The sequence below is a fragment of the Papaver somniferum genome, chromosome 3 (genome assembly GCF_003573695.1).
Source record: "Papaver somniferum cultivar HN1 chromosome 3, ASM357369v1, whole genome shotgun sequence".
Classification (NCBI taxonomy): domain Eukaryota; kingdom Viridiplantae; phylum Streptophyta; class Magnoliopsida; order Ranunculales; family Papaveraceae; genus Papaver; species Papaver somniferum.
In genome coordinates, this window is record NC_039360.1 from 14,949,246 (window position 1) to 14,973,608 (window position 24,363).

General features: G+C 36.2%; 2 protein-coding genes across 3 annotated transcripts; both read right to left on the reverse strand.

Moving 5' to 3' along the window:
• Positions 1-1,092: 1,092 nt before the first annotated feature.
• LOC113355373 lies at positions 1,093-2,993 on the reverse strand. The gene is made up of 5 exons (XM_026598214.1): positions 2,838-2,993; positions 2,359-2,612; positions 2,045-2,256; positions 1,613-1,877; positions 1,093-1,515 (listed from the first exon to the last, which is right to left on the reverse strand). Exons 1-5 carry the CDS (start codon positions 2,917-2,919, stop codon positions 1,216-1,218), a joined length of 1,113 nt encoding a protein of 370 aa, XP_026453999.1. The 5' UTR covers positions 2,920-2,993; the 3' UTR covers positions 1,093-1,215.
• Position 2,994: 1 nt separating this feature from the next.
• On the reverse strand, positions 2,995-5,607 carry LOC113355372 (pentatricopeptide repeat-containing protein At5g66520-like). 2 transcript variants are annotated; one of them, XM_026598213.1, is made up of 3 exons: positions 3,579-5,607; positions 3,340-3,468; positions 2,995-3,015 (listed from the first exon to the last, which is right to left on the reverse strand). In XM_026598213.1, exon 1 carries the CDS (start codon positions 5,552-5,554, stop codon positions 3,593-3,595), a length of 1,962 nt encoding a protein of 653 aa, XP_026453998.1. In that variant the 5' UTR covers positions 5,555-5,607; the 3' UTR covers positions 2,995-3,015; positions 3,340-3,468; positions 3,579-3,592. The 2 variants fall into 2 exon arrangements, with proteins under 2 accessions (XP_026453998.1, XP_026453997.1); XM_026598212.1 differs by lacking the exon at positions 2,995-3,015 and adding an exon at positions 3,067-3,140.
• Positions 5,608-24,363: the final 18,756 nt, after the last annotated feature.

The following is a 24,363-nucleotide window of genomic DNA, read 5'->3' on the forward strand; positions in this document are numbered from 1 at the left end:
GTTGGCGACCCAAAAATACATTAAGAAGACGAGAGAAAAAATTCGCGCCCTTCGGCCGCCTAACGAGTTTTAGAACATGACTTTCATCTGTCCCCCCTGAACAAAAGTTCTAGCTCCGTCCCTGCCTATCTTTATCGTTGGTATTGTTGTTGATTGTTATGGAGTTTCATGGCAACGAATCTAATTTCTTCATAATACCTACGTCTTCACCAGGGTATTGCTTTCTATGTCTTTTTCTTTGTTGTAATTGTTGTTGCAGTGGTGGAAATGGTGGTGAAGATGATTAATTGTCATCAGTGGACAGTGGAAGAGCAACAGGAGACGAACCCATCTCTGTTTTTCTTAAAGGGAATGTATGTCCTTTTCCATTCCGATCCATAGCGGAGACAAATTAACCGACGATAGATCTAACAGATTTGTATTCTATCCCATCAACCTTTTTACCGTAAAACAAGTTTCCAGTATCAAATCTATCAAACCCTACTTCAAATCTCAATAAGTACAATCAGAACAAAAAGATCCCCAAAGTTTCTAGGGTGATTTTTTTTATTTTTAGGGGATTTTTTTTTTATTATCTAGGGTGATCGGTATTATTTCTTTCATTATTTAGTCTTCCTCCCAGATTAAAGTAATGATCTATCTACTCAATCCAATACGAGTTACAGAAAAATGAAGACATAGCATTAGAGTTATATCGATGGTCTTCTGTTTGTATCTCGGTCGGGGGTATACAAAGTTAACAAGTATGATGGGGTAGGAAGATGCGTTTTCAGGGTACATAGATAAAGGGGTACTATTATTGTTTTCTAGGGGTATATAAAGGAACACCCATATAATAATACTTGGTTACTTCTGGATATCTCTCAACTTCAACTTCTAGAAGATCTTTCTCTTTTCAACTTATATGAACCACTTGCACTTGTTCTTTGAATGTTGAAGTCCAAAAAGTAGACAGTTGGAAGTTTAAGTTGGGATTGGAGGCAAATCAAGAAATTCACTGAACAGGGGTACCTGCTTACTTTTTAGCATTTGCATTCACTCTACATATAGCACCAGAACCAAACTAAGAAATCAAAATCAGTGGCACAGATATTGGGCAAAAACTAAGACTAACTTGAAAAAATTATTTAAAACTGGAAAATTTCGTCCAAAGGTTGAGAGAGTGTCACATTAAACCAGAATAAAAAGTGCTATGATTTCAACTAGCTGTTATATCTACTTCTCTCCAAGCAAGAGTGCCTTTAAGATGGCATCACTCATACCATCACCAAAAGGGAACATATGCCCTGCACCCGTAAGCTCGTGGTAATGAACCCATGGAAGCTTTCCTGCGACGTATCGTTGAAGGGAAGCAGGCACAAGCAAATCTTCATCTCCTTGCCAGACGTGAACACTACCCTCGTTGTTCTGAAAAGGGTTCTCAATATCACTCATAGGATCAAACTCCCAACTTCCGAACCCGACCATCAAATCACGATGGAGAGACTCAAAATCACCTTGCTGCCTTATTTGTGCCTAATGAAATAGCAGGAAAATAAACAACTGTGGGCACTTATAACAAAAAATTAGCATGCTAGACAAATTAAGAGGTTTCAGGGAATAAGCGAAGTACCGCATGTTTTGTCCACTCGGCCAACTTGGGCAAGATTTCTTTATCTTGGCGAGAAAAAATAGCAGGATTGTGGGCAACTGCACTAGAAGGAGGAAACCATTTCTGAGTGTTCCACCAGTACGTGAGTAATGGGGCGTAATGAACTACCCGAAGTGCCCATTGGTCCTGTACAAGTTGTTCACTGTAGCCTTCTTTTGATACATTAGCTGGAAAGCCTGCCCACCAGTAATTGACAACAGGGGCTAGTAGCGCTGCACCTGATAATCTGTTATAGAAATCCAGTATTCTAAATTGAGATCGACTTCGAACTAGACCAAGAAACATAAACTGTGCAGATAATACAAATACAGGTCGAAAACAGTAAAAAAGAAAAGAAAATGAAAACACCCATATGTTTATCAACCTTAAAACTATAACTTTGAGAGATCATACCGATGAGGGATGTACTTAAGGCAACCCCAAGTTGCCTGTCCTCCCATAGAGAATCCAATTATGTAAAATTTGGAACCAAGACCCAATTGATCAGCAAGCTGTTCAACATCCAAAGCTGTACTTTTCTCAGTTCGTTTTGGATTTGCATCACTCTCGCAATACCCAGCTCTATCAAAAGACACCATATAGATGCCTAGTTCTTTAGCCAGTTCCTGCAAAAGCCACCATTAAATTAACCATAAACCAGAGTTTAAAACCAATAGACGGAGAAATGGAGAAGTCAATGAAGTAGCTGTAATAGAAGAGAGTAGTACTTGAGTTAAGGGCATGTAATCAAGTCTGCAGGAATCGAACCCATGAATGTAGATAATCTTATATTTCGCTTGATCTTTCGACACCCCATGTTCTTTGTAAGCTAAATATCTTCCATCACTGAGCTTTACTCTTGATGCTGTAACAGGTGGGCCGCCCGGAGAACCAACAATCTTGGGTGGTGGAGGCAGAACGGTTTGATAAACCCATGCCATAAATCCCATCAACAGAACTAATGATATCGTCCGAAACATTCCTGAACAATGATACCAAATTCCAACCAAAAACATCAATTTTAGTAGATAAATGAACTTTTGTCAAACTCTTAATGTTCACAAACTAGAAAGCATTAAAAACAGGTAACTGGAACTAATTCTAATAACAAGAGAAATTGAGTAAGGACATAAATTAAAAGTTCAGAATCGTTAAAAAAGCAAGCAACCACTGACGATGATGAATACAAAAGAAAACGAAAGTTCACCTGATGAAACTTGGAATGAGTGCTGCTTTGATTTTCTGGTATGAGACCTTGCAGATATATTTTTCCTGCTTACTCCCGCCATTTGTGAAACCCACCACACTTGACCCCTTCTTATACCGATTTCTGAAAAAGACTTAATGCTATAGTGGCTCTGCCTCTCTGGGTAGGTTTGAGATTACTTGAAAAGAGAGGGAGAGAGATAATTATTCTAACCAGAAATTTCAATACTGTGCAGATGTAGTTGGTACAGTATTCGAATCAACTACCCATAATCATATATGGTCCACCTAAATAGTCAACAATCTGTAACCAAATGGGTAGGTATATGAACATTATTATTGTTTAATTAGAGTCTAAAGTCTAATTGTTAAACATAAAGGGAAAAAAGAAATGAAACTCTCAAGTCTATACGGTCATAAGAAATCTCATGTTGAAGTGTTAAATAAATTAGATCAAAATTAATATAACTAATGGAACAGTAATTGCCGTTCCAACAGTTTACCTTGTAATTTAGTAGTGGAGCAGGTGGGTTTGTTTGTTGCACGTTAGCTCATCCAACTTTTGAATACAGTTGTAAGACTCAAATCATAGACTCCAAGCTTGTTTCTTTTTACAGCAATATGTCAACAACCTGTAAGGTCACACATAACCAATATGAAACACAGCATAAACAAACAACAAAAGATGATTATTTCAGCATTCATTCAAAGAGAGTGCCTTTCAATAAAGTCGGGAATTTACCTAACGATCTGAAGTCACCAGTAGTCATTGCAAGAGCATGAACCGTCATTAAAATGGTGAAAACGATTCTGGTCTCTCAATATTATTTGACGGTTGTAGACCTTTGACACTAGTTTGAAAAAAGAATGACAATCAGAACAAACCCTTAAGTTCTTCACTATATGTACCGGAGCTCCTTTACTGACATTTATAAGACCAAATGCTAGAGCCATTTTTTCACTGTGAAAACTCAATAAGCTCTCCTTGTCTTTCTCCTCATCAACAAGAACTTGGTTCAAATCAGGTCTGTAACCTTCGGAGTTTAACCGGAACACCATCTCCTCTAGCTTTTTGACAACATCTGAATCAATCTCCTCGCCCACAAGAAATTCATGGATTTCACCTTTTATCAGGATTGAACTGCAACCAGGAACCTTTTTGACTCCTCGCTCCTTCATCAATGACCGTATTTTAGCAACATCCTCCCATCTACCAGTCTTGGCATAAATATTGGATAGGAGAATGTAACTACTTGAGTCTTTTGGAGCCAACTCTATAGCGCGGAGGGCGGCAAATCTGCCTTGCTCAATTTTCCCATGCTTCAAACAAGAACTAAGAATAGCTTTCCATGCCAAAACATCTGGTTCAAAGGGCATTTCTTGTAATATCTTTAGTGCATCCTCCAAATGTCCAGCTCTTCCGTACAGGTCGATCATACACCCGTAGTGCTGTATTTTTGGAACTGCTTTATACTTTTCGCACATGGTCTTGAAACACATTTGACCCTCTTGAACTAACCCTCCATGGCTAGAAGCTCTTAAGACTGCTAAAAATGTGATATCGTCGGGTTCAATTTCCATCCTTTCCATGTCATGGAGGATTTCTAAAGCTTCTTTACCAAGTCCATGAATTGCTAGACCAGAGAGCATAGAATTCCAATCCCCTATATTTCTTCTATGTGAGATGGACTTGAAGATATCCCGCGCATTGTCAATGTATCCGCATTTCGAGTACATGTCTATAAGTGCTGATCCGATAACACCTGACTCTATGCTAAGAAACTTACTTCTACAAACAAAAGAGTGAATCCATTTACCTTCTTCGACAAAACCCAAGTCTGCAATGGCCGAAAGAACACTAACAATGGCAGCTGGATCAGGTTCAATTCCTGAACTCAACATTTTCCGAAAAAGATCCAACGCTTCCTTAGGACGATGGTTAAGCATGTAACCCGAAATCATACATGTCCAAGAAACTACATTTTTGTGTTTCATCATCTCGAAAATTTCTCGAGCAAGCTCACATTTTCCATGTTTAACAAGCCCATCAATCATTGAATTCCAAGAAACCAAGTCCCTTTCCGGCATTTCCCTGAAAATCTCACTAGCTAAACCAATTTCTCCAGCTTTCAAATAACCAGCAACCATTGAATTCCATGAATACACATCTCTGTGAGGCATTGTATCAAACAACCGTCTAGCCGAACGAATATCTTTCAGATCAAAATACATGCGAAGCATCGAATTTGACACAAATGGGTCATATTGAAATTCAGTTTTCATAATTTGGCCATGAACTTGCCTGCCTTCTTCAAAAGCGCAAGACCTACCACAAGCTTTCAGAACAGACGGGATTGAGAACTCCAGACCATGGAATTCCTCCAAAGTAGTCAACATTTTGGAGTACAATAGAATAGACTGTAATGAATTCGGAGTGTCAGCAAAAGCCCTTATCAAGGTGAAAAAGATGAAGAAATTGGGTTCCTCAATGCTGTTGAAGATCGACAATGCGTAATTCATGTCACTGGGAGAGCGGGAATTCGTACAGATGGAAATGAGTTTACTCATGAGAAACGTATGAGAAGTAAGGCCAGTTTTGATGACGGATGCATGAATTTGATGTAGAACTGGCATGCTTTTGCATTTCTCTAACAGTGATAGAGTAGATGTAGTAGTACTTGAAAATTGTATAGGAACTGATGTTGTAATTGTTGTCATGGATACACAGTAAAGTCTAAATTATGTTCTTCGTACATGCAAAACTGTGTTTTTGCTTGATATCTTTTCAAGTTTGCCCATCAGCAAGCATGGTTCCAAACGCATTAGCCACAGATGCTAAAGCAATGACAGCCATTGAATATTCACGTGATCCTTTTTTATTCAAGCTTGGTATAGGGGCGGCATGTTTTAGTAGAGGGGCGGCACTTTGATAGTAATGTTCCTTTAGTTGGTTAGGGATGTCCTAAAAGGGATGTAAATTGACTAGATTACCCTTTTCACCTTAAATCAACCAAAATCAAATCAATTTTTTTAAAGCTAATGAATCAGAAAAATCAAATCAGTTTTTTTTATCTTCTCTTCTCCTCCATCAACCGTAACCTCCATTAAAACTGAAAATTTCATCGTCTTCGATTAACCGGCTATTTGAAAATTGATCAAGTGTAATGACTTATATGAGGTATATTATGAAAAACCCAGTTAGGGTTTAGTTTATTTTGTTCGATTTAAATTTAATTTCTATCAGAAATTAGGGTTTTAGGTGAAAATTGAAATTCAAATTTCTGGGTTTATGTGAGTTACGGTTGATTTTAACTCTATTACGAACCGTAACTAGAGAATTTGATGTTGTTACGGTTGGTAATAGTTCAATTACCAACTGTATGTTCTAATATCTGAAAATTTTCTTCAGTTACGGTTGGTATCGAGCATTTGGTTACCAAACGTAACTGAGTTACGGTTCGTAACGAGCATTTAGTTACCAACCGTAACTGGTTTTACAATTGGGGTTTTCCCCAAATTTAACCAGTTACGGTTGGTAGTTCATCTTTTACGAACCGTAACTATGAATAACGGTTGGTTACGAGCGAAATGCCAACCGTAATTAGCTCTTAAAATGTAAGAATTAAATTTTTTTTACGTATTTGAGCAACAAAAAGCTAGTTGGGACCAATTTAAAAGTATACCTGGTCATTTTCAGGCATTGGGTTTTCACTTTGTTGGTTAATTTCTTCAATTGATTGAGATTGACCTTCACTTTGGGTTAAAACTTCTCTACCATCTCCAAACTTTTTTTTTTTAAACTCTAAATTTTTGTTTTGATTTTGAGTTAATATAAGTGAAATTAATAATTAACACTAAACTTGATTATCATCACTAAACTAGGTTATCAATAATGAGGGTTAATTTGTCATTTCCAGTTTTTTTTATAAGGGACACCTTGAATGATCATGTAATGACCCTTTTTGTCCTATTAGAATGCCGCCCCTATAACAAGATTGTTTTTATTATTTATTGATTTACATAAACTCATTTCATGTTTATCATACTCCCTCTGTCCCACCGTAAGGGACCTTTTTTATTTTAAATTTTGTCTCTCCATAGTTGATCCTTATCATTGAACAAGGGTACAATTCTAAATTGTTATTACATCTTAGTACAAAAAATATGTATAATTTGATATTTATGATGTTGAATGTATTTTAAAAATGCTTTTCCGTACAAAGTTTACAAATATTAGTGGCGTGGTTCGAGGATATGTCATTTCTAAATTTTACTATTTATTATCCACAAGGATATAATTGGAAGAAAAAAAACGCCTAAAAATATCATATATATTTGTCAAGGTGCACTCAATGGTGAGTCGTCACAGTTAGGCAATATTTTGGGTTCAGGTAATATTTCCTGTTGGTCTTCATAAAATTTCATATTGAAATTAGGTTATAAACAGGGAAGTCAGCTAAGAAATCTGCTACCGCTTGAGCTTTAATTGATTTTATAGTGATGTGATTTATACCAAAGTGATTCAAATGAATTCTTCACTTAGTTATTCTTACAGCTTTATTCTCTCTTGAGAACAGTTTCAACCGGATATTTAGTGATGACATTTTTCCAGCTTGAAAAATAAGGTCTCAACTTGACAAAAGAGAAATAGATGGCAATGATGACTTTCTCAAGCTGAGAATATGTGATCGTGTTGTTAGATTATTGTTGATGAAATAAACGGGTTTCTCTTTGCTCCCTTGTACTCTAAACATTGAAATTACTGCAATTAGAGTTGTCGTATGTAGAGGTAGAGTTCTTCACTCTGAACAGGAGAAGAGAGAACTGATATAGATGATAGATAAGTCTTGATTTGACTGATAATCTGCTTCTTCTTGAGTAGATTGAAGAATGGCATGCACCTCTCAGATAGTTAGATATAAATTTGTTCAAAAAAATAACTTTTCAGTACAAATATTCGCATGATCTTTTTTCATATATTTAATAGAAATAACCCGTGCCGTAACGGCACGACATGAGGCCGAATAATTCTTAGTCATAGTATTACTAATGACTACTGAAATTTTGATGAGCCGTGTTCGTGAATGTGAATCGTATAGTGCTATGAACTTATGTTAGTTCAGCCATACCAATTTTATTTTTTGATGCATATGATATGGTGCTTTATCGCTAAATCAATAAGAACATCCACGCAGTTTTTTCTAAAATGTAGTGTTTCTTCAACTGCTATTTTTTAAGAAATAACCCATGTCATATCGGCACTGCTTATGACTGATGTAAATTTTTTTCCAACCTTTTAATCGTTCAATTAAAATTATACATATACATCCAACAACAAAATTATTGAAGTAATAGTATAAATATGTATATTGCTTTTCATCATATTCACCTTGTCACCACTAAATCCAATTAATGCATATACGATTTTATTGTAATATTGTATACTTTGAACCATTAACCTCTTTAGAATTTAATATTTCAATTAATATTTTGAGTTATGAGGTGATCAATTAATTAAAGGTCGATAAATTTAGGTTCATAATGGAAGGAGGTTACAAACACCATGGCCGCTAGATGTGTTTGGCTAGGATGAGACTGGGATATTGGTCGGATCACCTGTTTATCTCTCAAAATGTTATCCGTCCGTCCAAGCTCAAAAACCCCTTCCGTTTTGTATTATAGATTTATTAACATAAACCTCCTTTATTATATAAGAAGAGATCCCCTAAATCCCCCATCTCGTCCATGTAGCTAGGCAATAAAAGAAAAAATCATTCAACTTCGATGCTCTGACGATTATCACCCAACAAATTTACCAGTGTCCTACAAGGACATCTACAAATCATTAGGATGATCCTTTATTTGATTTGCCTTTTTTTTCCTACTATATTTGTCAAGGTGTACTCAATGTTGAGTCATCGCATATGGGTAATACTTTGGGTTCAGGTTATATTTTCAACTGAACTTTACATAATTTCATATCGATATTTGGGTCCTTAATTGGGAAGTCGGTTAAAAAAATGCTACAACTTGAGATTTAAGATTTAAATGAATTTCTAGGTATGTAACTTATACCAAATTGATTCAAATAAATTCTTCACTTAGTTTCGCCTAGTTTTATTCTCTTTTGAGTGGACATTCTAAACTGGATATTCAGTGATGATATATATTTTCCAACTTGAAAAATAAGTTTTGGCTTGACCAATAATGGAAAAAATGACTTTCTCAAGCTAAGAATATTTGGTTTCAGGTGATGTTAGATTCTTGTTGATGAAATAAATGGTCTTTTCTTTGTTCTCCTCTACTCGATCTAACCAACATTGCGCTTACTGTATTTTGAATTGTAGTAGAATATATGTAAAGTTCTTCCCCCTGAACTGGATAAGAGAGAACTGATATAGATAATTGATAAGTTTTGATTTGATCAAAATCTGACTAACAATCATAGCTCCATTTAAAATCTTGTTTCTTTGTTGAATGTATTGAAGAATGTGAAAAAGAGGGGGTCTAACAACCGCACCCAATATTTCGTTTAGGCAGTTTGTATGGAAAACTCCAAGAGAATCAACTATACAGTCAGACTCAACACGAAAAAGTATCCAAGAGTTATATCTCAATTTCTCAAATCAATCTGCAATCGAACAAATAGAAATTTTAGAGACGGATCAATATGAGAAATAACTTGGATGGTACCAAAGACCAATATCCAAGTGTCAATCAATTTCAATCAACAACCAAAGGTTGGATTTACTAATTGACTAAACTACGCACAACCTGTGATACTTCAATTATATAGAAAACATAATGCGAAAAAGAAATAACACAGACACCAGAAGTTTTGTGAACGAGGAAACCGCAAATGCAAAAAAACCCTGGGACCTAGTCCATATTTGAACACCACACTGTATTTAGCCGTTACAGGCTCTAGCCTAATACAAGTTAACTTCGGACTGGAATGTAGTTGAGCCCTGACCAATCTCACACTGATTAAGGTACAATCGCGTTCCTTACACCTCTGAATCCCAAAAGGACTCTACGCACTTGATTCCCTTAGATGATCTCACACACAACTAAGATTTGCTACGACCCAAAGTCGAAGACTTGATAAACAAACCTGTCTCCCACAAAAAAGCTATATGTCTCCCACAGAAATACCTACAAATTTTTGTTCCGTATTTTGATAAATCAAGGTGAACAAGAACCAATTGATAATCCGGTCTTATATTCCCGAAAAACAGCCTAGAAATATCAATCACCTCACAATAACTTAACTATATGGTAGTAGAACAAGTTATTGTGGAATCACAAAGAATGAGACGAAGAGCTTTGTGATTACTATTTATATCTTACCTATCAGAGATAGATCTCGAACAAATCTTAGAGAATATGGTACTCGATACGATAGAACAAAGTAAGATCTGAACACGCAACTACAGAGAAAATAGTTGGGTGTGGCTTCAGAATCCCAATGAAGTCTTTAAGTCGTTAACCAATAATGGTTTTAGGATAAACCTAGGTTAATGGAGAATCGACTCTAGTCGCAACTAGTATCACACAGGAGGTGTCGGGATTAGGTTTCCAAGTTGCTAGAGTTCTCCCTTATATAGTCTTCAAATCAGGGTTTGATAACTTTGGAACAAAACAATCAATATTCACCGTTAGATGAAACCTGATTCAAGATTCAAGCTAATATCTTTCCACCGTTAGATGGTCTTTAGCTTGTTACACTGATGTGATTTTCAATTGAGTTATAGTAAAAGTTCGTTGAGGCTTGAGAAAGCAAAAGATTCTAGACTTAATAAAACTTAAAAGTAAAGAAAACTTAGATCAAAATTTGATTTCAAGTGATTAGAAAATAACCAAGACACTAGAATCCACTATTACACATGAATGAATGATGTCAAATATTTCATAACTCTAATTAGCCTTTTAATCCTTTATTTCTTAATTCACAAATAATCAAACATATTCTCAAATATTAATTGTATCCCCTAAGCATAGATTATCTAAACAAATCATAACCTATCTAATTGAATCACAACTAATGAAGAAAATTATGTAAACTTTTAAAAACTCTGCAAAAGCAGTGATTGAGTGAATTATAAATTATAAATTAGAGAAAATAAAATAGTTACCAATTATTCATGCGTAAATAGCTTCCTCATTGCCTTGGTTGTGGGAGAATTAACTCATCATCATGTTGGAAACACGCTCAAAAATCATCTTTATTGCTCAAAGGGTTTACAAATGATGAATAAGGGAGAAAACGATTAAATCGGGTTTATAACAGTTATATCCGTTACAAACCGAGCTGTTACAAAGAACGATAGATTTAAAGTGTCGTTGTCACTGTTGATTTAAGACCCACGAATTTGTGTCGCAAACACTGTAGCATGAATGACAGTTTTTTGTGGGTCGATGTTCTTTGTGTTCTTCAATGGCAGCAGCAGCAGGTTACTCTGGTGATTATATTTCGCCTCTGTGATGTTCCAAATCCTCCCAATCCTCCCTGTCCCACTCTATGCTACCCCAAGAGTCTATTTATACTCAACAGGGCTGAAAAAATCCGTGCAATAACTCTCAAAATATCGTCATAACTCGGTATTATTATTTTTTATGCAAGATACGCGAGTTTCTTCCCTGTTTTAACTTCTCACGCAGCTAGCTGTTGTATACACACTCCAAACTGATTGAAACAGGTTCCAGAGTGTGATGAAAACGTTGTAGACTCGCTCCAACTTAACAGAATCCCGTGAATATCATACTTTGGCCACGTACTCCTTGCTGCGTGAAAAATCCACGTATTGAACCCTTGTTTTTCGAATCTGAAGGACTTACCAGCCATGCTTAGTCGAAACAGGGTATATCCAATCCAAAGAACCCATTGCATCCGGCTAAAGCTTCAGTAAAATCTTGCCTGAAATACCCGTGAAAAGTTCACACCTCTGTTTCCTTCTAATTCGAGTTCTATCCAAATTCGATTGAAAAAATCACTCCTACTATCCCTGTTATGCTCTAACAGATGCTTTCCATCAGTTTCAGCCATTGAGGCTCCTCAGAAGAGCACCAAACTCAAACCCTAATTCTGCCATTAAAGCACCAAGATTTCCCGCCCATTCTCAAAATTCAAATAAAGAAGATGGTTAGCCCTTATCCAACGCCCTGGGTGCCGAATAAAAAATGGGTGAGGTAGACAAATGGGCTACATATAGCCATGGGTGACACTTAGCAAAAATGGGGGTCCGTATAGCAAAAGTCCTCTGGGGGTGCTCCGAGCAACTTTTCGAGCAGAATTTTCCAACAATATTTATTTCCAAAAAATACCTACAAACACACAAAAACACCATAATAAGTACGAAATCGAGTACTAATAATACGAAACATTGAGGACAAATTAGACACATAAATGCGTCTATCATACACACAAATGAAATATGCCTTCATTTAGATATGGGTAACCGTACCTAAACGTGTATATTGAGTTGGCTCAATAACAGTTAAGCGAAGTTAGCCATTTGAACACTTTTCTCTTAACCTTGTTCATCTTAACACTTCTAGATCAATTGATAATCAAATGAATCTAATTGTGTTCCTCATAGAGTTGTTCAATTATTTATATTCTCATAGAAGTATACAAGACACAATTGAAGCAAAATCGGATTGATTCAAAAGAGTCAGTTCATAAACATTTTTCCCACGATTTGCAAAGATTGCATTCCTTAATTTCTAAATGTATTTGTTAATGAGTATGAAATCATACTTAACCAATTTTAGAACTTGAACCACTTAAGTTTGCAAACGGGTACGCAAACTTAAGTTCCGGACATTGGTCACAAGCCGACAGTTTGCAAACGGGTACGCAAACTTTAGCTCCAAACTGAACTCAGTTGTAACCGTTTCGAACGGGTACGTAAACTTGGTTCCCGGACTTCAACAGTTAAATCAGTTTGTGAACGGGTATGCAAACTTAAGTACCCTGACTTAAACAGTTGAATAAGTTTGCGAACGGGTATGCAAACTTCCGGTCTTAAATTCCGTCAAAACAGTTCGTACACTAAGTACACAAACCGTAATATATCCAGACATAGATTTTAGCTCTTAACTCCCATTTCAATCACTGAAACATTCTTAGAAGACAAAAATAGTTGTCTCACACAAACCATTAGCTTATAAGCAATTTTCAAGTGATCGAATAATCAATACGAAACATTTCGAGCCTACATCAACTGAATGTCTCGCACAAATCATGTAAGATGTTACCAGGTGATTTTCACATGATCATCTTTTGACTTTCGTCAAGAATAATGATGAACGTGGTTAAATCAAAAAGTTTTCCATCACATATTTCGAGAAAGATATAAGCGAGTTAAACTCAGCTCTAAATATCAAACGTATATAATATAAAGTTTATATAGTTATACGACTTTGTCTCAATAGGAGATAAAATAGAATAGACTTCTAAGTGATAGATGAGTTCAAGTCTCCACATACCTTTTGTTGATTAAGTTCCATAATCTCCCCTTAGTAGTTCTTCGTCTTCAATCGATGAACGCCGTGAAGTCTAAAGCTCAACTACACATTCTATTCTAATCCGAGACATAGCTATAAGTAAACTAGAAATCAAGACATATAGTTTTGACAACTAAACTTGACAAACAAGTAGAGAGAAATGCTTGCGAGTTCGACCGAGCAGTGCTCTAACAATCTCCCCTTTTGTCAATTTTAGTGACAAAACTATCAATACATATGGATTACAAAATAAATAAACTTTGTAGCTTCTCATACAAATGCTTGATTTCCTTGGTTCTTCAACATTCCTTGAATTCTTCGTCACTCCAAGTACTCCAGTGATTCTGAACGTGTTCAACTCAGCATCATAGTTGTTGAAGATCCGTATTATTACACAACATCAAAGTTCAATTGTATCATAACTTTGACAATAATACTATGGTGATATGTATCACTCCTCCCTAGTCAATACTTCAACTCATAATGAAAACCACTCCCCCTTATATAATGATCCATAAACCATATGTATATGTAATGTGAACTACAAAATAATTCCCCCCCTTTTTTGTCAATATAAATTGGAAAAGGTACGAAAACTAGCTGGATCATAATGAAATTATTAAAGAGATATTTCATGACTAAAAGAGAACATGTCAACTTTGTTTCGATGATTTCACATAGTCGAAACTTAGTGTATTCATCAAGGAGTTTATAAAGATACAAGATAAGTGCTACAATATTCTACAGCCGCACTCCCCAAAAATATTTGGCAATTAAGCACAAGTTCAATTAAGAACTCTCCCCCATAAAATGTCATTCCCGAAAGAACAACATGAACAACCTTAAATTTACAAGAAAAGAATGATTTCTTTGGACATTTTGATACTAAACATAAACAAAATACTACAACTAGAAATAAATGATGCATTGAAACAACACTTTACTGAAACTTCAAGCTTTTATTGCCCAAAAAAATTGATAGATCCAGGGGCAAGAAAACAATTAGAAATATAATGAATCAAAACAACACCAATAGACTGTCGTAAGTGTTGAAACGTAGCAGTATCTATAGGTTTGGTGAGAATATCATCCAATTGTTGTTCGGAAGGCACAAATTCCATATCAATGATACTATTTTCATAGAGATCTCTGATAAAATGATACCCGATGTCAATGTGCTTATTTCTTGAGTGCTCAAAATGATTCTCAGTGATGCGAATCGCGCTAGAGTTATCACAAAAGATTTTCACTATTCCAGTGTCAATTCCATAATCAGCAAGCATTTGTTTCATCCATATAAGTTGAGTACAACATGATCCTGCAACAATGTATTTTGCTTCACATGTTGTGAGGGATTTTGAATTTTGTTTCTTGCTATGCCAAGATACAAAATTAAATCCTACAATAAGCATCTGAATGGGCAGTAAGATCAGTGTTAGTATCAAAAGTATAAGATAGACCATACCCGATAGTGTGTTGAATGTATCGCATGGTTCTTTTTGCAGCTGCAAGATGAGACTCCTTTGGATTAGCCTGAAATCTAGTACAACAACCAACACTAAAAGAAATATAAGGTCTAGTGGTTGTGAGATATAAAAGGCTTCCAATGATATATCGATAAAGTTTTTGATCCACATTCACTACTTTCTCATCTCGATGTAGTTTACCAGTGGTGGGCATAGGAGTCATTTTTGGAGTTGACTTATCAAGACCGAACCTTGTAACAAGATCCTTAGCATATTTTTCTTGAGATAAGTAAATTCCATCCTTGTGTTGTTGAATCTGTAATCCTAAAAAGAATTTTAATTCACCAACATTGCTCATTTCAAATTCCTTACCAAGGGAAACTTGAAAATCTTTAGCAAGTTTCTCGAATGTTGATCCATAGATGATATCATCTACATAAACTTGAGAAATTACTACATCTTTCCCACTCCATTTTGTAAACAATGTTTTATCAGGTCCACCTCTCGAAAAACCTTTCCTAAGGAGAGAAATAGTTAGTTTTTCGAACCAGGCACGAGGTGCTCGTTTTAACCCATATAATGCCTTTTTAAGCTTAAGGAAATGATCTGGGAAATCGGGATTTTTAAATCCGTTAGGTTGAGCAACATAGACCTCTTCCTTTAAATTTTCGTTTAGGAACACTGATTTTATGTCCATTTGAAATAGCTTAACCTTAAGAAAACAAGCATGAGCTAATAGCAGAGGAATGGACTCAAGGCGTGCCACATGAACAAAGGTTTCGTCAATATCGATACCTTAAATATGTGAATATCCCTGAGTGACAAGTCTGGCTTTGTTTCTGACAATGGTTCCAAATTCATCAGACTTGTTCTTGAATATTCATTTGGTACCAACAATATTGATATTGGAGGGACAAGGTATGAGCTCCCATACATCTTGTCTTTGAAATTGATTTAATTCTTCATGCATTGCATTCACCCAAAAGGGATCACTAAGAGCTTCATCAATATTTTTCGGTTCTACTTGCGATAGATAACAACCAAAACTGCAAATATTTTGAAGTTGTCCTCTTATCTTAGTTGTAGAATCCTTTCCTCCAATAATATTGTTAGTATCATGATTCCTTTGAACCCAGAGGTGCCGATGAGGAGAACGTTCTTGTTCAAAAGGAACATCCTGGTTAGGGCTTTTCTCCTCGTCAGTAGAAACGTCAGGATCAGCAGCTGTTGGAACAACTTCTATTGATTCTGGAATTTCCTTGACTTTCTCAATTGTCTCAGTTGGAGGCAATTCAGTATGAGAGATATCATGACGAAAATTGCTCAGATCATTGATGATGACATTTGCAGATTCCATCATAACTTGGGTTCTGAGATTAAATACTCGAAAAACCAAGACTATCAGATGCATAGCCAAGAAAGATGCCTTCATCGCTTTTAGAATCAAATTTCCCCTTCTGTTATGTTCTCGATCTTTCAGAATGTAACACATACTTCCAAACACTCTGAGATAGTGTAAGTTGGGCTTCTTACCGTACCACAACTCATAAGGAGTATTTAAGGTTTTTGACCGTAGGTAGACACGGTTGATCAAATAGCATGTTGTAAAAACAGCTTCTCCCCAAAAATTTAACGGTAAGTTTTTATTATGGAGCATTACCCTTGCCATTTCCTGAATGTTCCTATTCTTCCTTTCTGCAACTCCATTTGCTTGTGGAGTAATGGGTGGTGAGTCTTCTTCCTATTCTTCCTTTCTGCAACTCCATTTGCTTGTGGAGTAATGGGTGGTGAATAATCCCCAGTTTGTCACAAAATTCAAATACCATAGTGTCTTTGAATTCAGTTCCATGGTCACTTCTAATTTTCTTTAGCTTGCGACCTTGTTCGTTATGGATTCTATTAACAATAATCTTGAATTCACTAAGGGTTTCATTCTTATGAGCTAAAAAAACCACCCAAGTGAATAAGGTGTAAGCATCTACCATAACTAAAGCATACTTCTTCCCAACAACAGTAGGTTGTTGAATAGGGCCGAAGAGATTCATATGAATTAAATCAAGTGGTGCTTTAGTGAGAATATCTCGAGATGATTTATGTGGAACTTTCGTTTGTTTATCCTTTTAACAGGCACCACAGACACCGTCAATCTTAGCATTGACTCTGGGAACACCTCTAACAAGTTTTTTGCTGATGATCTTAGTTAGAAGGCGATAATTGATGTGACCAAAACGTTCATGCCAAAGATGAGCAGATTCCACCTTAGTCAAATTGCAACAATTGCTAAACTGAGTGCCTAAGAGATAACATTTATTTTTACCAAGAGTTCCCTGAAAATTTACTTTTCCAGTTTTGTCTACAATGTCACACCCATTATCATTGAAGACAACTTTATGGCCTTTGTCACAAATTTGACTAACAGAAAGAAGATTAGCAGTCATACCTTTAACGTATACTGCATCATGGATTTCAGGTACGCCAGGTAGTTTGACCGTCCCCTTCTTGTTTATGTAGTAACAACTTCCATCTCCCAATGTTACTGTACCTCCTTCAAAATTACTTGAATTCACAAACCACGAAAGATTTCCAGTTCATTGAAAGAGTAATGTTTATTTTAGAGCAAAAGCTCCCATACTAACACTACTAACCCGATTGGGTTTTCTTTTTAGATTTGTACACCTTTTGAGAGAAGAGAACAGTTTTTCAGCTTTCTTGTAAAGATCACTATCAACCTTTAATCTTTTCTTGAAAGATGTACACGTATGTTGAAAATGATTATGAGAACCACGAAACATACAAATACCAACATCTTTAAACTTATCTGAGAGGTTCTGAGTCGCTTATTTGCTAGTCCTCGAGCAAATTTATTCTAGAAAGAAAAATAATTTGAACCCCTAGGTGGCCCTAGTGGCGGAGTGTTGTCTCCGGAGGGTTTACCAGAGGTGTACCCACAAAACCTTTACTCCATACCCTAGATATCTACGCAAAACCTTGGAAAGCACTAAAGAACCTCCTTGGTTGGCATACAATTATTGACTCTAAGAGGAAGAACCCTGATGCGAAATTCCAATTGTTGTACACGAGTTTGCACTCAAGCATACTAAAATTCATATAAGTGACAGAGCTCTACTAAGATAGTTTCACGATGGACATCATACTCGGAGTCAGACTAATCACATGAAAAGATTAAGAAGATGGAAAAAGAAAAATGTAGATGGTTAAAAAGCGAACAGTGTTTCCCATATCTGTCTGAAGGCCTCTGCCAAGATGAACCTAACCTAAATGACTGAGATACCGGTCTGACTAATATTAACACACTGGCATATACAAGGGAACCAGTGGTTAATAATCCTAACTCTAGGTCAACACAACTGGCATATACAAGGGTACCAGTGGTCGACTTTATTAAACACACATTTATTTAAGAACTAACAACATGATTGGACCTTGTGGACCGAAGCGCATGTTTCTTGTCAGCAGATTACATGGTGATTCCCGTGGATCCTGCATTCCACGCTTGTTTAGGCGACGGAGACAGGGAGAACACACATATTGCTATCCAAGTGTTAGTATTTATTCCGATTGGTCTACTGGTCTGGTCTAATTTTTTTTTTTTTTTTTTTTGAAAAGGTAACTCAGTCACTCTATTTCACCCTAGAAAAGGTAACAACTTGAATCGCGTGCCCCACCAAATCACTTGAAATAAAAGAAAACTAAAAATAGAAAGTGAAAAGGACTCGACGAGATATGGCGAAACTATCATGTTAATTCTAACACCTGAGCTCTGTGCTTTTATGAATAGACTCTATAGATGTTTCCATCTAGTCAGATTGGTTCCTCAACTCCTAAAACAAAAATGTTTCCATCCACTTAGATTGGTTAGTGCTATCCTTAATAGGCGTAAATTTCTAGGCTTTGGAGTTTATTTATTGCAACTAAAAAGTTTCTCCCATACCCACAAACTTAAAATTAACATTGTCCTCAATGTTCTAAAGATGAAATTAAAAGCATGAACAAGGAGAGACAGTTACTATTTGAAGCAAAAGAGTGAAGGAAGGATATTACCGGGTTGCATGAGATTGGGTTACCTCCCAAGAAGTGCTAAGTTTATAGTCTTCAGCCAGACTAAGAAAGGTTTAATCACCTCGAATCATATAGCAATAGCCGAAATAATTGTGGGTTATCGAAACCAAATAGAGCTATCACAAGTAAAAGGAATCTGCAACAAGCCAAGAAAATGAACATGTACTGCATACCCTTATCTAGTTTCCTGATTAAGATACCTATGTCCCATTGTGGTTCAGGTTCAGGTTCTATGAAAGGATCTTGATAGAATATTTTCATTGGATGCACTTCCTCATAGCTAAGATCCAACAGTTCAGGTTTAAAAGTCTGGAAAAACTCAATTAAAAATAATAACAACCTGAATAACTGGGGATCCTTAAAGTCAATCAGATTTGACTTACACAGCTGACCACAAAGAGAGTGGTGGTCTTCCTTAAACAGATGTGTCGACCCTAATCTCCTAAAGTAATTAGGTTTAGTCTCAAAACTTAATAATTGACACATCTGAAATTTATATGTTCCCACAATTGGTAGAAAAGTTTTTGGTGGGAAAACAAAGTCAATCTTGGTATTATTGCCTGGGCTAACCTCATCAACCAGAGGATGGGTTTCTAACAGTTGAGACTCGTGTTGAATATTATTAAGTTCGGGAAAACGAGTACGAAGATAGTCTTGTAAGATGGTTGAGGCATTGATGTCAAGTCCCACGTGAGGGATTTTTGTAAGAGTTAAAGAACATGGAGAATGATAATCACCCCCAAACTTAGAGTTTTCGGCGTCTCTAGGTAGACTGGTCATAATCTCCCTAATTTCTAGGTCATCAGATTCCTGAAAGTGGGCGATTGATTTTTCTAAGTCAGGTTCATCCCCGCTAATCTCTACGAGTTCATCTAAGACTATTGTTTCTAAATCGTTTGACTCGAAAACAGTACTCTCAAGATAAACTGGTTCCTCTAAACCATCATCGGTTTCGTAATCATCGTCTAAAACGGGGGTATTTCTAGTCAAATCCTCGTCCTTTTGAATAGGTAAATAATTATTAAAATTATTTGGATTTGAACTAGAAATATCATTATAATCATCATCACCATCCTCCTCCTCATCATCATCACAATATAATTTTTGATATTCACGAATTCTCAAGCTTTGTTCCCAACTACATGGTCTATGTTTATAATATTTCTCATAGATCGTTAGAGGTGATTCCTCAATAAAAGTTGGAGTATCCATATATCGCTGCCCACGCATATATTCACCAAGAGTCATTTCCGAAGACGTCTCTTGATAACGAGAATTTCTAGACATATATTCTCGTAACGTCATCTCAGGTGGCGTCTCCTGAAAAGGATTCATCACCGAGGAAACACAAACTACAGAGGAATTCTACACAATCACAAACAAGGCTGACTCGACCAAATCAAACCTATAAATTCTAGCAAACAAAAAGCATGATGGCTCCACTTAGATTGTTTCTAGACCAGCTTCTATCTTTCGAAAGGGAATTCGTTGCAATTTGAGCAAACCCCTCTGGAATCAATCCGAGTCAAAGTAAGTTGAATAGAGACGAGGGAAGCTTAGTAGAGCTTTGATACCCAAGGCCTCACCGCATTAGAAGGCGGCGCAGTCACGCATTCAACTCACAGAAACCATCATGAACTTTGAAGTGTGCTTAAAGAGCAACCAATATTTTTCGAACGAATTTCCTATTAAGCTCGTTACCCTATAGGTCTCGTTCTAGTCAAAATTTTAGGCTTAGGATCGCGTTTGGTTTCGTTTTCCTAAGGCGAGCAAGAAGAGAACGGTGATGAAATCCGAACCCTTATCTTGTATTGGCCAGGCCTTGCCCTTTACTAGGAATTTAAAACAGCCGTATTCAAGTCCTCAGCATATATTCACCTTAAGGCAAACAGTAAACCCGCTTGCAGGAGATTCGCGGGTGTTTAGAAGTTTACCTCCCGTACCAGACGGGCGAAGAACCGCTGTAGTCGACTCGGGCCACTGACTCCGTTGTCAGTGTGCGAACCCGAGGGGCCGAGACGATATAGTAATCGTCGTCCTTCCCTGCAAACAATTTGTATTTATTTTTTTTTAATTTATAACCCTTCCGTAGGGTTTTAAAAATAATGTCCAATGTTCAATGTCCGAAAAAAAATGTCCAAAAATAAAAGATTACAAAAATAAAAACTTTAATTACAGTTTCTAAAAAAAATTAATAAAAAAAATATATCTAAAAAATAATAATAATAAAAAAAAAGTCCTTCGTCTTCTTTCCGTTCTTTTTGCTTTAAGCTTTGCTCCTAGTCTTTATGAAATCGCCAAAAATCTTCGACAACTTCTTCTTCTTCTTTTTCGATCCAAGCCTCAAAACCTGTATCACATAGACAAATACCCAAAGAACGTAAAAAAGAACAAAGAAAAATTAATCTAAAAAAAAAAATTCTACCTAAACACAATTCCGCGTCGGCGGCGCCAAAATGATTAGAGATTTTTCGTGGTTGTAGTAGTGGGAAGGTTCAAACTCTCGGATTTGTGAAGGATAATTTTTTTTAGACTTAATAAAAATAAATAAATAATTTTATATGCACAATATTAACAAAATATGGGAGAGAATTTTTACCGTGGATCAGGATTCCACCATTCACCAAAATTTATGTGATTCAATAACAATTCTTATCATGCAATTCTAGACAATATAACTCCAATCAAAGGAAATTGTGATTCTAATCATTACCTAAATTAGATTTTGAAAACATCCACTGTTAATCGCGAGCCTGAAGTATCAAAAGCAATTTACTAAGCATACTTCATCAAGAGAAAACACAATTGATTAATAAAAATCATTTACTCCATTTTTATTCGGTGCAATTAATCATAAAAGAGTTGCATAAATAAATTTTAATAAATTTTACCACATAACTTTTGGAAGAATGGCTTCCTCCGTCACCCCTGGGATTGGGTTTAGCTACTCATGATGAAAAACCTCTCAAATTGATTCATTGATACTCAAAAGTTGTTTACAATCAAGAGAAAATGGAGAAAACGGTTTACAACAGTGTTTGCGACACATATAGAGCGTTCAAAAAGAACGATACAACAGAGGTGCTGTTGTCCCGAAGTCGGGGAAAGGAATTGAGTATTGTCTCAATTAAGCGACACTAATCAACGACTGTCCCTGAGGGTATTATGTTCTTCGTGTTTTTCCTTGCACCAGCAGCAAGCTTTTCTCCTGCGTGACTTTCTTTCGATTCTTCTCGGCTCCTAAACTCTACCAAAGACTATCCAACTCTTCTAAACTCTTTAGCCTTGTATTTATAGTGTTTTAGAACAAAAATATCCGACCATAACACCGTATAATCTCCCATTAATCCCGTCATTGCTCGCTGCCCATATTTAACAATAATTTCCATTTTTGGCTTCTACACACGTAAACTTTGATCCTGCACGCTCTATTTAACCTTCCCCACGCCTCCGAAGTCATCGAACTCCTCCAAAACACTCCATGCATGGCAAACACACAATCAAACTCGTGTTACAGGACACGTTGCTCTGTTTTTAGCTCGTGACTCAAAACAGGATTTCCAGCCAATTCCGATCGAATCTGATGCCCACAATGTGTTCCCTATCCCATATCACAACTTCCCACCAAATTTCAGCGATCGAATCGCACTAAAACACCTTCATTTTCTCGATCACAAATCTGCCAGTTTTGAATATATTTTTCCCGCCAAAAAGCTGTTTTTGAATTTAAAGAGAAGATGGATTCCCCTTAACCAGATCTTGGGTGAGAATAACAATTGGGTGGAAATAGTAATTTTTATGGGTTCCTCCGGGACATTTCTGGGATGCTTCCGGTGCATTTCTGGGGTGCCTACGATACATTTCTCCGGGGTGTAAAACACTGCTTTTTGAGCCCATTTCGCCGCAAGGGCTTATTTCTCTAAAAATTCCTACAAAGACATAAAAGAACACAATAAATACAAAATTGATCACTAACAATACATACAATAGAGACATATTAGACACATAAATGCGTCTATCAGTCGCATCAGGTTTCACAAAGCCTAAACCTTTCTTATCTCCTGACTTTCGACAATTCTTCATGGAATAATTAAATGAGTTTTTCATATCCATTGAAGAAACTTTGACAGACTTCAAATCCTTTTAATTTGCAATATCTGCAATAAGATCAGAATTGATCTGGATTTGTTCATCCAACTTCTTCTGGAGAATAACTAGCTTTTCAGAATGTTCTCGAAGATCAAAGTTTTTGATATAAATTTCGCAATGAATACCATCAATTTTCCTTATCAATCATTGTTTTTCTAGACAAATATTTTTGATGATTCATTTTAGATCAAAGCATTCAAACTGATCGATGGTTTCTAGAACACACTCGGAGTTGAGTAGATCTAATTTTGGTGAAGCGTTTATAGAGACTTTACTCTCCATAGAGTCAGATTGCTACAAACACATACTTATGAGGTCTTAAACATGTTTGCCTTCTCTGATACCAATTGAAAAAGCGGGGGTCTAACAACGAGACCTAATATTTCATTTAGGCAATCTGTATGGACAACTCTAATACAATACCAAGAGAAACAACTAGACTGTCAGACTCAATCACGGAAAAGTATCTAAGAGTTATATATTAATTTCTCAAATCAATCTGCAATTGAACAGATAAAAATCTATGAACCGGATCAATATGAGAAATATCTTGGATGGTACCAAAGACCAATATCCAAGTGTCAATCAATTTCAATCAACAACCAAAGGTTGGATTTACCAATTGATTGAACTACGCACAACCTGTGATATTTCGATTATATAGAAAATATAATACGGAAAATAAATAACACAGACACCAGAAAATTTGTTAACGAGGAAACTGCAAATGCAGAAAAACCCCGGGACCTAGTCCAGATTTGAACACCATACTATATTAAGCCGCTACAGGTTCTAGCCTGCTACAAGTTAACTTCTGACTGGAATGTAGTTGACCCCTAACCAATCTCACACTGATTAAGGTACAGTCGTGTTCCTTACGCTTCTGAATCCCAGCAGAACTCTACGCACTTGATTCCCTTAGCTGATATCGCCCACAACTAAGAGTTGCTACGACCCAAAGTCGAAGACTCAATAAACAAATTTGTCTCTCACAGAAAAGCCTATTAGAATAGATAAATATGTCTCCCACAGAAATACCTACAAAGTTTTGTTCCGTCTGTTGATAAATCAAGGTGAACATGAACCAATTGATAATCCGTCTTATATTCCCGGAGAACAGCCTATAAATATCAATCACCTCACAATAACTTAACTATATGGTAGTATAACAAGTTATTGTGGAATCACAAAGAATGAGATGAAGAGCTTTGTGATTACTTTTTATATCTTACCTATCGGAGATAAATCTTGAGCAAATCTTAAAGAAGATAATACTCAATACGATAGAACAAAGTAAGATCAGAACACGCAACTACAGAGAAA

Bases quoted from the DNA above. Each gene is read 5' to 3' on its own strand.
- LOC113355373 (XM_026598214.1), bottom strand. From the start codon at position 2,919: ATGGCGGGAGTAAGCAGGAAAAATATATCTGCAAGGTCTCATACCAGA. The intron at 2,257-2,358 runs GTACTACTCTCT...TGGCTTTTGCAG, and splicing joins ATTACATGCCCTTAACTCAA to GAACTGGCTAAAGAACTAGG. The intron at 1,516-1,612 runs GTACTTCGCTTA...CTATTTCATTAG, and splicing joins CCGAGTGGACAAAACATGCG to GCACAAATAAGGCAGCAAGG.
- LOC113355372 (XM_026598213.1), bottom strand. From the start codon at position 5,554: ATGACAACAATTACAACATCAGTTCCTATACAATTTTCAAGTACTACT.